The sequence below is a fragment of the Cynara cardunculus genome (assembly GCF_001531365.2).
Source record: "Cynara cardunculus var. scolymus isolate 2C chromosome LG 3, CcrdV1, whole genome shotgun sequence".
Classification (NCBI taxonomy): Eukaryota; Viridiplantae; Streptophyta; class Magnoliopsida; order Asterales; family Asteraceae; genus Cynara; species Cynara cardunculus.
Genome location: NC_037530.1, coordinates 25,426,222 through 25,441,459, shown reverse-complemented (window position 1 = coordinate 25,441,459; position 15,238 = coordinate 25,426,222). Strand labels below are relative to the sequence as shown.

The window sequence follows — 15,238 nt, the reverse complement described above, 5'->3', positions numbered from 1 at the left end:
AAGTTGTTCATATTGTGTTCATACCTATTTCTTTTATTTCCTTTCGTGTAGCAGTTGTTCTTATTATGTTCATATTGTGTTCATAAATGCTATGCAGTCCAAGTTCATATATATGTCAATGTTTGTTCATATTTGACACAATGGTTCATATGTATATATAGATGTGTTCATATGGTTCTTACATTAACAAAAATAAATTAACAAAAATAATGGGACCTTTTGATTTTGTAACTCCCAATTATTGATATGGGAGTTACATAAAAAAGAAAATTACCTAAATACCATTTTCCCCATTGTTCACATATGTTCTTTGAAATTATAAATTTAAAAAATTAATTTTGTGTCATGATTGATCACAATCATTTATTGTAAGAATCAATGGTGAAGATTGGTTAACAAAGTTAACACAATAATCTTGGTTAACATTTAAACCAACCCCTATATATACATATATATATATATATATATATATATATATATTCATGTAAAAATCACAAAGGTTCAAAAGTCATTTGTTTCCATTTTTTGATGTTAATGTAAAATCACATGTGATTTTGTGCATTAACGACATTTTTCTTGTTTTTTTTTTGAATAATTAGCGTTCTCGTTTCTTTCTTTATGAATTAATTGTAGATATCACATGTGATATTTGATGAAAGTTTTGATTTTTTTTATCAAGGTATATCTAGAAAAAAAGTTATATAAAACTTTATAAATAATTATGAATTTATTAAATTAAAAAATAAATAAATCTAAAAGATTTTTACAGATTTATCCAATTCAAAATAATAATTATCCTAATTTCTAAAAAAATTATGTTAATTTTTAATTAATGAATTATGTGAGATCTATATTCATTTTCATGTTCTCGCAAATTAGTTAACTTAGCATGATCCTCTTTCTCTCTCTTTATATATATATATATATATATATGTATATGTATATATATATATGTATATGTATATGTATATATATATATATATATGTATATGTATATGTATATGTGTATGTGGGGTAAAGATTGTGAGTGGAAAAACCCCGAATAACTAAGAAAAGCCAATCACTAATTGTTTGTGTCATTAGAATAGACAACATATAAGCAAGCTTTTCATCATTGCTTGTGCTGAAGTCTCATACCAAAACAAGCTCCTTTCAAAATTAATAAATACCAATTGATGGCTACTTCCAAAGTTGCACCCATTCATCCTTGATTAGTGGTGTATATACCAAAAAATAAATACATAAAATAGCCATTTTTGGCTCAAAATTCATCAAATAGCTGTTTCCTTTTAAATCTTATCATGGAATAGACAAGAATTCCACAGATTGTGGCAACTCTTATTCTTTTCAGCTGAGATATGACCCATAATCTGATAAAAAAAACGTCTAAAAAAGTAAATCTAAAGATAATATTCAAGTTGGTTAAGACTTTATACACTCGAAGCAATGCCTCTTTTGAGCCATTAATTGGTATGCAAGCTGACCAATGGTTGACTTGGATATCAAGTTTTGTAACATGCTAATATTGCCTTCATTATTGGGATGTTAATTTAAGTATATGGTGGAAACAGATACAGAACCATGATTAATTACTACAACTTAAAATACTTGTATTCTTACCTACTCCTTTGGGTGGCAGATACTTGATTTTGATACAACATGCATGTAATCTGAAAGCTCTAAATGTATTATCTTAAGCTCTCCCAGATAAGTATGCTAAAGGCCCAACTATAGCTGCATTAATGTATGTAGCAGGTTCTGCATGACTGTAGTCGGTTCGCTCATCAGGGTAGAAATCGTTCTCATTTGGACCTCCCACGATTGCGCCAGTTAGTATGTTGGGATTCGGGTTCGAGGTGTAATAAAATGGTTGGAAGCCTCCTTCACAGCCAAAAGATTGCGGGTGAGTTGATACTGAGGGTAATGAGGAGCCTCGGTGATGAATTCTTCGCGGGTAATTTGCTCCATATCCTACCATATAAGACATCTTCATTGGGTTGTCTCCTAATATATAGTCAACCTGAAAAAACATATAGAAATTGTTAGGATTCGCTTATACTCCAAAAGAGCCTCTTGAGGAGAGAAGAGGAGGGGGTTCCAACATATATCAAGAAGAAAGTAACACCCCCTCCAATGGAGGCTAGACGGGTACATATGTCCTTTAGGCTCTGATACCATATAAGATATGTGAAACCCCATCAAATCACTTGCGAAAAGAAAAAAAAGCAAGAAGAAGATACCTGTTTTCTTGCAAGGTTAATTAGGGTATCTGGGGTCACCAAGATGTTGCCACAATTGAAGGTGGTTTTTGCTGATTTCATGTATTTGGCATAGGTGGTGAGCAAGAAGGTTATGGATGACACATATTGGAGATTACTTGCACTTAGTTTAAACATTAGACCCCCTGCATGCAACAAGTGAACAATAGTCTTGAGGTGTGCTTTCTTGAGTAGTTGTTTTCTGTGTGTTTAATGTATTGTTTGTACCTTTAGTATACTGTGTAGTGGAATAAGGGGAATTGGGTAGAATTCTGCACATGAAATCCTGAGCTTGTTGTTTGAATGGCTCATATGACTTATCATTTGCCACCAAACTCCCCTAACAGAACATAAACAGATAAGAATGAATAAAACGGATATAAAAATAAGTCGAATTTCTCAACGTATATGGATAGTAGTTACCCTAGACAGAAGAACTCGTGCACCCGCAAGTTTGTTGTCCCAGCTGAATATATCTGTTGCATCATTAGCGCCTAATGAGTTAATAAAATTGCGGTAGGATACATCTTTTGTTGCCCTTAGCAACCATGCAGCTCCCCACAACAATTCATCCTGACAAAAGAAAACATCAGCTTATACATATAGAATAATAACCAAACCAAACGAACCAAGTATATTCCATCTAACCACAGAACAACAGTTTCTGTGAAGATCCTTGATTTGTGAAAAAGTATGCGGAAATTGAAAAAGTAGAAGGTTCCAGAAAGAACTTAGAAACAAGAAAACCTAGTTAGCAGTAAGTAAGCAACATACAGACAAAAGTAAGTAGGTACAAGAAAACAAAGTCAAAAGTTAGAAAAATGAAAAATCACACACCTTATATCCAGAATAAGAACAGTAAAATGGGCAAACAGCTGCACCAAGGGAGTCACTATAGGAACCCCTGTACTGTGCAGCAAATTGGAACACAGACTTTGCTGTTCTTAACAACAACTTGGAGTATTTTTTATCTACTACCCGAAACACCATTGAAGCAGCAGCTAAAGCTGCTGCTGTTTCACCAGCAACATCAGACCCTGGTTTGTTCCGGGAGACGGAGTAAACCGTTCGGGCCGTGTCCATGTCCTCTGGCCGCTCCCAACACTTGTGGTCTGTATTCGGGTCTCCGACACCCACATAGAGTACACCCGGGGTGGCTGTCGCACACTTGATAAGGTAATCAGCCCCCCACCTAATAGCCACTCTCACATTTTCTAGCTGTGGGCCAAGGGGCTTCGAGTTCTCCAAAGCACTCCACGATAACATTGTTATCGTATACGCCATCGGGAAGTTAAATTTCACATTGTCTCCTGCGTCATAGTACCCTCCAACTAAATTCACCTGCAAATGCCATCATATACTGATATATTAATCAAACCAAAGGACCCAATAAATCTTATACTAGGTGGGGTTTGGGAGATATGTGCAAACCAGACCTCCACCACCTTGAGAGTGGAGCGGTTGTTTCAGCAAAGACCCTGACTTGTGCAAAGTGCACCAAGAGAAAGGGTCCAACATATTCAAACAATTTGCAGGAGAACGGACATTATAAGAAGTTGAAAAATACAAAAGATGGTGCTAAAATTTGGAAGAGAGTTAGAAATAAGCATCAACAATCATAAAAGACAAGCAAGTACACGAGAACATAACCGACGTACATGTGCTAGTGAGCCATCAGAGAGGCCCGAAATGGATCTCCACGAGAGTTTCTGGGAGGTGGGGAGCCTCCCGGATCTCTGACCTTGGAAAAACAAGATGGATTTGGCAAGGGCATCTTTGTAATTTTGTTTGGCTTGAGCCCCATGGTCCCAAAGCAAGAGTGCCAAGAAGAAAACATGCAAGAAGGAGGATGGTCCCTTTGAGAAACCCATATGTAAAATTGTAGTAAGCAAAGTTGGTTAGAAGTTATTGTTGTGGGTTGTGGGTTGAACAATGGAATGCCCTTCTTTTATAGGGGTACTACTTGGAATTGAATCCAATCTATGTACGCAAATCATGGCTTTTTGATAAAGCTTTATATTGTTTATTAATCAAGTATCGTTATATAAGCATATAACATCCTCAATTAGTGGTTATACTATTACTTTTCCCTAAAGTAACCATTTACCGTATCATAGACGGTTATGTTAGGTTTAGGTTTTTTTTACATCATGTTGGTTATTGACAACAAAAACCCATCAAAATATATGTCAACGGCTACAAGATTTATAATCATCAAATATATCTTAGAGTTTTTCTTTCTCTAATAACTGTGGTTGTTTGGGTCATGGTTAGTTTGTGCACACCTCGATTAATCTTATTATTAAAAGTCTGACAAACACCGAGTGATCTCACTCGAAGCCAAATCAATCTCTTACCAGTTGAATTATCTTTACAGTTATAAATCTCGAGTTTATTAGTGCCTTTGGCACGAACTAGTAGTTATTTAGATTTTTGACCATGATGGTTGTGGGTTTGAAAGTGTATCCTTTAGAGGGTTTTAACACAAATTATGTGAACCTTTTGATCTCATAGACTAGATAAACTAACAAAGTTATACCATTGTCACAAGCAATAGCAATTTATCAAATTTTAGATCAAACATTTGAAAACAAATAACCCAAAAAAGTGTACCCTTTTTCTTATTTATCATATTATTCATATTTATATTTATATTTATATTTATAATGATGCTTTTAGTATTTAAGAAAACTCAAAACCTAGAATACAAAGTATAACTATATATTTGGATGACAAATATTACTAAATAACTATAAACATTTATCTTATCTTCTATAATCAGTAAATAACTCTATCCTTTGAGGGTAGAGGTAGAGATAACAGATAACAACAGGGTCAGAGGTGTCCTCTTCTAAAACGCAATTCATAGATGAAAATGAGACTAAAAGTAATAAAAAAACTGAATATTTCACATAGTGTTTTTAATCAAAGTTATTATATATATATATATATAGAGAGAGAGAGAGAGAGAGAGGTTGGTTATTATACAACCCTTGATATTTGTACAACCAATACAACTCAATCGCAACCGTTCATTTCATTTGATTAATATGTGATTTCATAGAAGTTTTGATTGTTTCATAATATAAAGTATTGATAATAATTAATTAGACATATTCATCTTCCATAAATATTCAAATTATAATAAATGAACTCTCATCATTTATATAAATATCTCAATTTATTGGATTACATTGGTTGTACAAATGCGATGAGTTGTATTTGAAACAATCTCTCTATATATATATTGTTAATAGGTTATGAGAATGGTAAATAATGGAGGGAGAGTGTTGGGTGATAACAAACAGCATATTGATGCTTAAAAAAGGGAATTGGAGGCGTTGATGTTGGTGTTTAAAGTTAAGTAGCGAAGATGCCGCAAAAGCAATCGGCGCCTTAGTTTTTATTAATTTATTAACGACTAACGACTCGTATTTTATGACCAACTTTTTTTATTCTTCTTCATTATCTCACCTTTTTCTATGTCTCCATCCCACCTTAACAAACCACGCCTTTTCATGCCATTGTCTAATCTTATCTTTCTTTATTTTATTTACAAATTTCCCTCCTAAAACTCTTTATCCTGCCTTCTTGAAATTGGAAAAAAAATATATATATATATATAAGAGAAAGAAAAGAAAAGAAAAGATGTTATTTTTTTTACCAATATACTCTTTAAAAATGTACCCTTTAGAATGAAAATTTGGATCGTTTTGTAATTTTAACAATTTCTTAATTAAATTTCATGTCTTTTCTTTCCTTCCACATTTACGAGGAAAGTTTTGGAATGAAACTTATCATTTTTCCTTCCCTTTACTTTCTTTCTTAAAAAAATTTCAAGGACATGAGTTCTTTTTTGTTACTTTCCTCTCCTTTCCTTTTCCTTCATAAAAAAGGTTTCAAGAACACAACTTTAATTTTAAATGATTTAATAACGATTCCAAAAGTTTAGTTTATAATCAAGGGTGTTATTTAGTTGGTTTATTTATTTTTATCTTTTTGTCAACAATAGATGTTCGGGCCAACTTGTTTGCATTTCGACTAATCTCATGGGGCCTTGAAAATAGCCTGTAAAATCAAATCAATGGCCTTGGAGAGACTTAAATCCTTATTGTCAATGAGCTAACTTAACCCTTTAAGGTTATTCAGTTATCATCTTCATACAAACTTGTATAAAAACATGACAAACGGTAAAAATGACCACAATGCTTCTCAACTTAATGGATGGACTTAGATGTTTGTTAGGGACAGGAACAAATGGTGTAAGCAAACTGAAATGATCAAAGATTTGAAGTAATTCCAAAATTACAGGGACAATTTATAGAGTTTAAGCAAACCATAAGGTTGATTAATGTAATTTACTCTACATTAGATAGACAAAATAATCGCAATGATAACCAAAAAACATTGTCATAAATAAATTATTGAACCAAGCATATGACTTCGGAAAAAACAATAGTATCATTGACATAAAGCATAAGTAACAATCAAGTCATCAGCACCATTTAGTCATAGATAAATTTAGAGTAAACTACTTTTTTGGTCCCCATGGTTGGTTGAATATTGCTATCTTTGTTACCATGTTTTTAAAATTACAGTTTTTGATTCTATACATGGTTTATAATTCATTACATTTTTTGTTTTTTTGGTTTACATTTTATTACTATATACGTTCCTTATACTTAACAGTAAATTAATAATGTAGTTAGGCTTAAAGACAAAAACAACAACAAACTACAAACCAAAAGGATGAAAACCGTAAATTCGAAAAAGCACAGACAAAAACCCTAATTTAACAAACCAAAGAGAAAATATAAGTTTACCCTATTTTTTTTCCTTTTGATGTGCATAGATTAATGTTACCATCTTTGATTCTATTCCATTGTTTAAATGTAAAATGTGGAACCTCGTTATGTTATAATCTCTTTTTTAAAGAAAATGAATGATTCAAGAGGAAATAAAAATAAGCCAAAAAATAGTATTTTTTGAATACTGTTAAGTTTCTATAGCAATATATTTATCCGTTGTCATTCAAAGATTTAATCGACGAAGCTACTCAGGGTTCTATGCATCATTCATAAGCAATATAGCCTTTAACCTTTAGATTGAAACGATTGGTCAATTCACATTGTATCATTATAATTTTATGCTTTACAGTAGAACTTTTTAAGTTAAATAGTTTTATAAATGTTCAAGATCGTAAATGGTATCTCCCCAACTTTCGTTATTCTACACAATTCAAGCAACAATGAGATCAACTCATTTTTATGACAATAATGTGTTCATCTCCAGGGGCGGGTCTGTATAGAGTCTTTGGGAGGAGGGGTAACACCTGGAACTTTGGGTAAGTATACTTTGAGGCATTATAAGTGCACTAAACTAAGATTGGCACAATGTTATGATAAAGGTTTTGGGTGCGTTCGATGGGCACTTTAGACAAGGTAAGTTTTATGACTTAAGTCCTCAACAAGCTCTAGTCAGGGACTAAGTGTGACCCTTGCACCCGCGACCTTTGCTCCGCAAGCCAAAGTCACATTTGGCATACCGCAACTGGCATTTTGGGAGCCCACGACTCTTGCGTCGCATGTCCAGCGTCATGTTTTGTGTACCGTAAATGTCTTAGGGACACGGGCGACCCTTACACTTGCGACCTTGGGGCCACACATCGCAATTGTGACTTAAAGTCGAGATTATAGCCCTCATTTCATCAAGTTCTCATACCTACCTCTCCTTCTCTTCATTTATTTTGACCTAGAAGCATTCAAGTCCTGAAGATCGGTTTTTTGGAGGCATTTATGAGCCTTTAAACTAGAAGAATCAAGTATCAGACTAGAGCTTCAAGATGTCCTCTTCATCTCTAATATTTGCTAAGTTTCTAGGTTTAGTCTAAAAACCTAGCAAGTGAGTTTTACAATGTTTTGTAACACTATATTCATTTTAATATGTTTATCTTGCCTTCATTCCTAGCTCTATCTCAAGTAGTATATCTTCATTTGGAAACTTGATCACATAACTTCATTCGGGGGATATTTCGTGCATTTGTATGAAACCCTTGTTTTGGGCCATGATTTACTCCTATGATTTAAACTATGTATGTTAAATATCTATAGGCTATTTGGTTTAAAGTCTCTGCATGGAGTTTTCTATGTAGAATGTGGATATGTTTTGGGATTATTGCAAATTGAGGACTTTTGAATATGATAAGCATGGTGGATGGACCACTAGATGAATATGCTCTAATTGTCACTGTATGTTTGGATGATCTCTTCAAGTAGGCACTAGGAGGGTTAGATCTTGAGGTGCTACTTTGGAGGTAAGCACTAAGAACTCTGCTGCTTGAGGTGTTACCTTACAGGTAGACACTAATTGTGCCGAGCCTTAAGGTGTTACTCGTAAGGTTAGACACTAAGGTCAACCATCTCTTAAGGTGTAACTTGCTAAGAGGACATAGTTCTCCCCTGTTAATTCCAAAAAAAAATATTATAAATGGTTTATAAATGGGTTTAAATATTTAAATGTAGTTGTTTACTTCTTGTTCATGTTCACTAGGATTTTTGACATAACACTTGTTTTGTGTCAATATGTATCTCAGGTTCTAGTGTCGGGATCACTAAGCAGGCTTGACTAACCCTTGTAAAGAGAGCTTTGGGGAGCATTTTGGGATGTCATTCTTAATTATAGTATTTTGATGGTTTGGGTGACATCCGATTGTAATCTAGTTTCATAAGGATTAGATTAGAAGGGTATAAACCTCAAGCTAATTTATTTACAATTGTATTTAATTGGTGTATATTGTTCCCTTTTCGGGTGAAGCTCGTATCTTGATATTCTATACCACATTTCTAGTTTATTGATGGAAATTTTTGTAGTCCCAAGATTTGGCTTGTTATAGGGGGTGTCTTGTGCCACCATTTAATTGTCTTTACGTCTCTTACAGACATGATCTTGTGATTCAATGTGTATCACACATGGTATCGTCATCGGAAATTGAGAGACTATAATAGCATACTGAAACTTATGGTTAACAATAGTGCAACATAAAAATACTAATGCAAATCATTGAAGTTGGATATGATTTCTTACTGTTTTTAAGTTGTTACCATAATTGATTATGAATTTATTATATAATTCACTGTTATACTATATTACGATAATTATGTTGTTTTGCAGTTGATTTGTTTTTCGAGATTCTTCTGTCTTAACTCAATACAAACCTTTTACGTTTTATTATTATTAAGAGTAAATTACATGGAGATCTGGACACAAGGCATCTTGGCACTTTGTGGTTTCTGATTTGAGTTTTGTAGGAAGCTTTCAGCCATGGAATCGGGGATGATGATGATGATGAATTGATGATGGTGGTGGGATGGAGGTGGTAAGCACCAGTAAACCATTTGCACAGGATTTCTGCAATTTGGATTCCTTATAGTTGGTGGATTTTATTAGGTTTAGGGTTAAAAAGATAATTTGGATTGCAAAGCTGATAAGTTGTTTTTGATAAGTTAGAAGAGAGTAACTTATCAAAAGCTACTTATCACCGGTTTAACACCGATAAAAGCGTTATTTTTTTCTTATATCAAACACTAAAAATGATTTATTACCGGTACCACACGGAATAAGTCAATAAACACTTTAAATAAGCAATCCCAAACACCCCCTTAATTTACATATTATCTCTCATATTTAACACCTTTATCCACCAATACATCCCTCTCAACAAAACAACAATTTACACATTATCTCTTCTAATTAATTTTCATTACCCACCAATCAAAAAAAAAATACATTACATCTAATCAATTGCATTCATAAAATCATAACTGAAACCAAAAATACACAAAACTCAATTATATTCTTGAAATCAGAACAAAATCCAATTTCATTCATGTTTCATTGCTGAAATAATAAAATAGTGGTTTCATGTTTTATATTCCGTTAGTGAAATAATGAAATAATGGTTTTATGTTTTATTTTTCATTGTTGAAAATAATAAAAATAAGGAAATAATGGTTTCATGTTTGTTGAAAATAATGAAATAAGAATAGAATAATAAAAAAAATTCTAAAAATAAACGGCTACATCAATGAAAATCCCAAAATATTAAGGTGAGAATGCTAAGGACAATTCTGAACCTTTGGATGAGTTGACTTTCTAATCTAAATTTATTTTCCTTCAACTAATTTTGGTACCTTCAACAGTCTTATATTATCTTCATTTACCTTTATATTCACTTCTAGTCACTTTCTCTAAGTTATTCATGCATGCGAAGTTATACATGCATGCACTCGCTTTCGCATGCATGAATTTGCTAAAGTTTCGGTCATAAATGATAAAAATAGATAAATAAAGGTATTTGAAAGTAGATAAAGATATATAAATGTATATGAAAGAAAATTTCAATTGCAAACCTCTTACATTCTGAACCGCAGACAAATGAGAATGCAATACATGTCCCCAATTTGCCCACATTCATCATGTATAATGAACGTGAACATTCCTAAACAATTCATGATGAATGATATACCATTCATAATGAATAGTCTACCAATGATAATGAATGGTACAACATTTATGATCCATGACGAATGATACATTATTCATGAGAAATAACCCGTAAATGTTTGGACACCTGACACTAACACTAACACAATCTCCTTCCCCCTGGTTCACAACGGAACTTAGATTTTATTTAGTGTAAACTACATGGATTAATCTCCTTCCCATTGAAATCCCACCTACAACACCCACTCCGACAACCCCAACCCTAACAACATTCAGAGAACCCAAACTAATTCCACATGAATATCAAAACATCAAACCTTAAGAACATTCAACCATAAACATCATGAACACGACGACAAATTGATATGAATCGGCAAATCCGATCAAAATGTTTGCGATATAAAAAACCATATAAATCAAAGTCACTAAATCCAAATCAAACAAACAAACCCCCTACACATAATGAACACTTAATCAATGCTTCTCAAAAAGACCTTCTCAAATCGAAGTTGTAACAGTGAATCTGGAAAATACTGAAAGTGTAATAGATGGTGGCGACGTGGTGGAGACCAAACATGTTGTTGGTGGTCGCGCATACATTTAGAGAGGGGGAGCATAGGAATGGCAACGGGCCGGGTATTGGTATCCCCATCCCCGAAACCGATAGCTAAAACCGTCCCCATAACCGCCCCGATCCCCGTTGGGGATCTTATCGGGGATCCCCATCGGGTCCCCGCGGTTTCCCCAATCCCCGTTGGGGAACCTGTTAAGGGTAAAAATCCTTCTTTTCACCTTTGGTTATAACCGAACTCGAACCCGAACCCGAAACCGAAACGCAACACCGATCTAGAAAAAATTACAATATGCTAATTTTCACAATTAAAAGTAAATTACAATTGTTTTTAAAGATGTAAGTTTAAATGTCTCAAACATAGTCGAACCAATTACAAACAATGTATTAGATTATAATATAAAACTAAACAGAAATTCAAACATYATACAACTAAAATCACGATTTTAGACAAATAAACTAGACTTTTTCATGAGCTTTATTTGGGTTGTTGAGGTAAAGTGAATAAAAGTTTTTTAAATTTTAATGTTACTATTTTCTTTTAATGATATTATATATATGTATGTATGTACGTATGTATATAAATTAAAATTAATATATATATATATATATATATATATATATATGTATACATATCGGGCCGGGCCGGGCCGGTGATCACCGTCCCCGTTAAAATCTCTGAATTCGTCCCCGATCCCCGCCTCGTCCCCGAACCTGGTCCGAAAGTTTCGGTTTTTAGTTTTTACCATTGGTTTCGGTTTTTTTACCATCCCTAAGGGAGCAGTCATGAGAGATCTACTTTATTTTCAGGCGCGAAGTATATGTATATATACACAATATTCAACGATATATATCGTATTGTTTTAATTTTAAATAAAATTGAGAGAATATTGTCAAATGACCAACATGACCTTTGAGTTAATAGATTTATTTTTACTCCGTTAAGGCAAGTGGCCTAAGGCATTATAAAATGCATACCATAGGGATCAAATATGTAATTATTTAATATGACCGAAGGCGTTAAAATGTGTAACTACAAGGACCAAGAATGTAATTTGCTCATAAAAATTTGGTTCTTGTGGTTTGGTAAATATTGTGGAAGTGATCCATGAACTTTATTTATTATAGACAACCCTCAAGGTTTACATTTTATTTTGGATTTGGTTCAATCACCCTCATAGTTGTCTACGATCTTCATTAGACTTGAGAGCGTTTTAGTTTTTGTTTTTACCATCTTCCTTCATTTTAACTTTTATAATATTTTTTTCCTTTTTCTTGGATCCCCATCTTTTTCACCTAAACCATCAAAAACGTTAAGAACATACCTAAATCAAAATCCAAAAATATTGAACTTAAATAAAAACACAAATAAAGAACACCATTGAAAGATTAGGTTTGGAGGCGGTCAAGGGGAGTGATCCCCTCGATGGTTCGAGCATTGCAGTCTACATGATGGTCTAGTAATATCGCCAACACATCAGAGGAGACCATCTAAAAAACGATGTGAAGTGGTGTTTAACTACCGGTCCAAGTGGGTAATTACTAATTAAAACCGAATTTTGTTGAATCAGAATTTGGGTTATATTCATTTGAAAAAAAACAACCATATCATATGTGGCATCCATTGAAAACATATAAAAGAAAGCTTCGACGGGTTAAGCTCTGTATGAGTACTTTGTTGCTCTTGAAACAAATCTGCGAGTTTTTGCATCTGATTCATCTCCATCATTTCATCTCTGAACCTAGAAAACCCCTTTAGATCTTAAAAGAATTGCTAAACTCATAGTCGTCAGTTTCTACATCTAGGTTGTATTGTAGTGATTTAATTTGATGTTTTAGGTATTGAATTAGGGTTAGATTTAGGTTTTGAGATTTCTTTTTGATGGAGAAAATGAAGATTAATCAAAAGAAAAATAAATAATTCAAAAAAAAATATTAACATATTCAAAAAAAATTAAAATGACCTAAATGCTCTTGTAATTAAATTAACAGGAATAGTGAATGACCGTTACGATGAACGATCAATACTAAAACATAATTTAAACCTTGATTTTTTTTCCTGTAAATAAATGAAATTCAAGGACCAATTTTTATAATAATCATCGAACCATATTGACAAAGTCCACAACTTACTCTTTTATTAAAATAAGAAAGCATTGAATCCATCCAAAATGCAAGATTACGTACAAGTGAAAAAGAATGTTAGTTACTTGTATCTACTCCAATCAATTACTTGTAGAATCGAGAGATTACCATAATCGTACAATCTTATCACAATTAGAAGCTTTATATCAAAGTTTTCACCACCTTTTCGTCATTCCCATTAACCGAGTTGGTATCTTTCATGTCTTTAGACTCAAATAATTTCGCGTTCAAAGATTCTATATACCCTTTCTTATTTGATTGAGTGTACGTGTTTCGTTCTGGGTTGTTTTTTCATTCAAGAAAAGAATATTTTCATATTTTACCGACCTATCAATAAGTAGTGTGTTAGTAAATGTGATGAATTGAACGAGTCATGCGAATTGGGTGATCGATAGCTGTTTAAGATGGGTTCAAACAAATTGAATAATTGATAAGTTTTATAAGTTATGTTTGGCTAATTCGTCGATACGTTAATTAATGCATGAAAAAATAACTGTTAGTTGAAAAGAAGTTGTAAACTAATAAGCTACGCGTTAACCGGTAAATTTAGTGATGTTTAATGAAATTAGATGATAAAGTTAGATTATAATATAAAACGATCTAATTTAAAAAAAATATAAAGGACATTTATATAACATATAAGGAGAAAAAGTGAAAACAAAACCCTAATAAATAATTTGAGGTAACATTCTTCCATAAAATTAAAAAGTAAACAAGTTTATTATTACCAAAACATGGATATAATTGATACATTTGAGGCTTTTTGTCATTTTTGATTTTGAATTCTTTTATAAATAATAATTACTATAACAAGAAATTTTATTAAAATAATAATCTATTTTTATAAAATATTAGAAAAGTACTCGCGTATTGCAGTGAAATACATCTTGATTCTAATATTTCGTTTTATTATTTATTTCATTTGATGTTATATTATGGTCTTATGTGATTTTGAAAGAAACGATAATATTTTTAGTTTTAAATAAAATATAAATTTGAAGATATTATAAAAATTTGACAAAAATATATTGATATTAGTATCAAATTAACTATTTTTTTTTCATTTTTTGTGTATTTTTTTGTTCAAAATTTCTATTATAATTTAATTTCAGTTCAATAACGATATTTAGTTTAATAATATAATTTTTTTATAAATATAATAAATAATTATTTTGTTAGAACTCAAAATTATATCCTAATTATATTTTAGATTTTAAATTGAGATGTTTATCATTTTTTGATTATGTTTATCCTTAGCTAGTTACACGAATTCAAACATTAAGCTTTAATAAGTTGTATTTGCATAACTTACTTGTAATTCTGAGTTTTAAGTAATATGCTTAAATAAACAGTATTTCATGCTTAAAAAATGTTTTTTAAGAGTTTTTGTCAAATATTTTATAATATAATATAGATATAATATTTATATAAGTGAAATAAACACCAAATATTAGTATTTTTGGTGAAATTTTAATACCTTATCTACAAGAAGATGGGTTATCGTGTAGGGGCACAAATGGAGATCCGTTAAAGTTTAAGTATAATTTTTAAATCGATATATTTATAGAAGTACGACCTAAAATTTTCCTATCCATGATTCAGGAAGAACAAACACGAGCAATTTAGTCGATGACGGATTCAAAAATTCTTTTAAGCGGGTGCATCTTTAAAATGGATTAAAGTCATGTAAAGTCATGGGTTTGATCGGAGACGCGGTTTGACCGAAGGGAAAGTCAATTATGTCGATTTCAGGAATAATAAG

At 32.2% G+C, this 15,238-nt stretch overlaps 1 protein-coding gene across 1 annotated transcript; it reads right to left on the bottom strand.

Annotated features, from left to right (window-relative positions):
• Positions 1-1,507: 1,507 nt before the first annotated feature.
• On the bottom strand, positions 1,508-4,135 carry LOC112508916 (endoglucanase 3-like). Its single transcript, XM_025113767.1, has 6 exons — positions 3,917-4,135; positions 3,096-3,599; positions 2,682-2,831; positions 2,487-2,598; positions 2,241-2,404; positions 1,508-2,020 (listed from the first exon to the last, which is right to left on the bottom strand). The coding sequence occupies exons 1-6, from the start codon at positions 4,127-4,129 to the stop codon at positions 1,694-1,696; spliced, it is 1,470 nt and encodes a 489-aa protein (XP_024969535.1). The 5' UTR covers positions 4,130-4,135; the 3' UTR covers positions 1,508-1,693.
• Between the last annotated feature and the right edge of the window lie 11,103 nt (positions 4,136-15,238).

Bases quoted from the DNA above. Each gene is read 5' to 3' on its own strand.
- LOC112508916 (XM_025113767.1), bottom strand. From the start codon at position 4,129: ATGGGTTTCTCAAAGGGACCATCCTCCTTCTTGCATGTTTTCTTCTTG. The intron at 2,599-2,681 runs GTAACTACTATC...ATGTTCTGTTAG, and splicing joins CACGAGTTCTTCTGTCTAGG to GGGAGTTTGGTGGCAAATGA. The intron at 2,021-2,240 runs GTATCTTCTTCT...ATGTTTTTTCAG, and splicing joins TTAACCTTGCAAGAAAACAG to GTTGACTATATATTAGGAGA.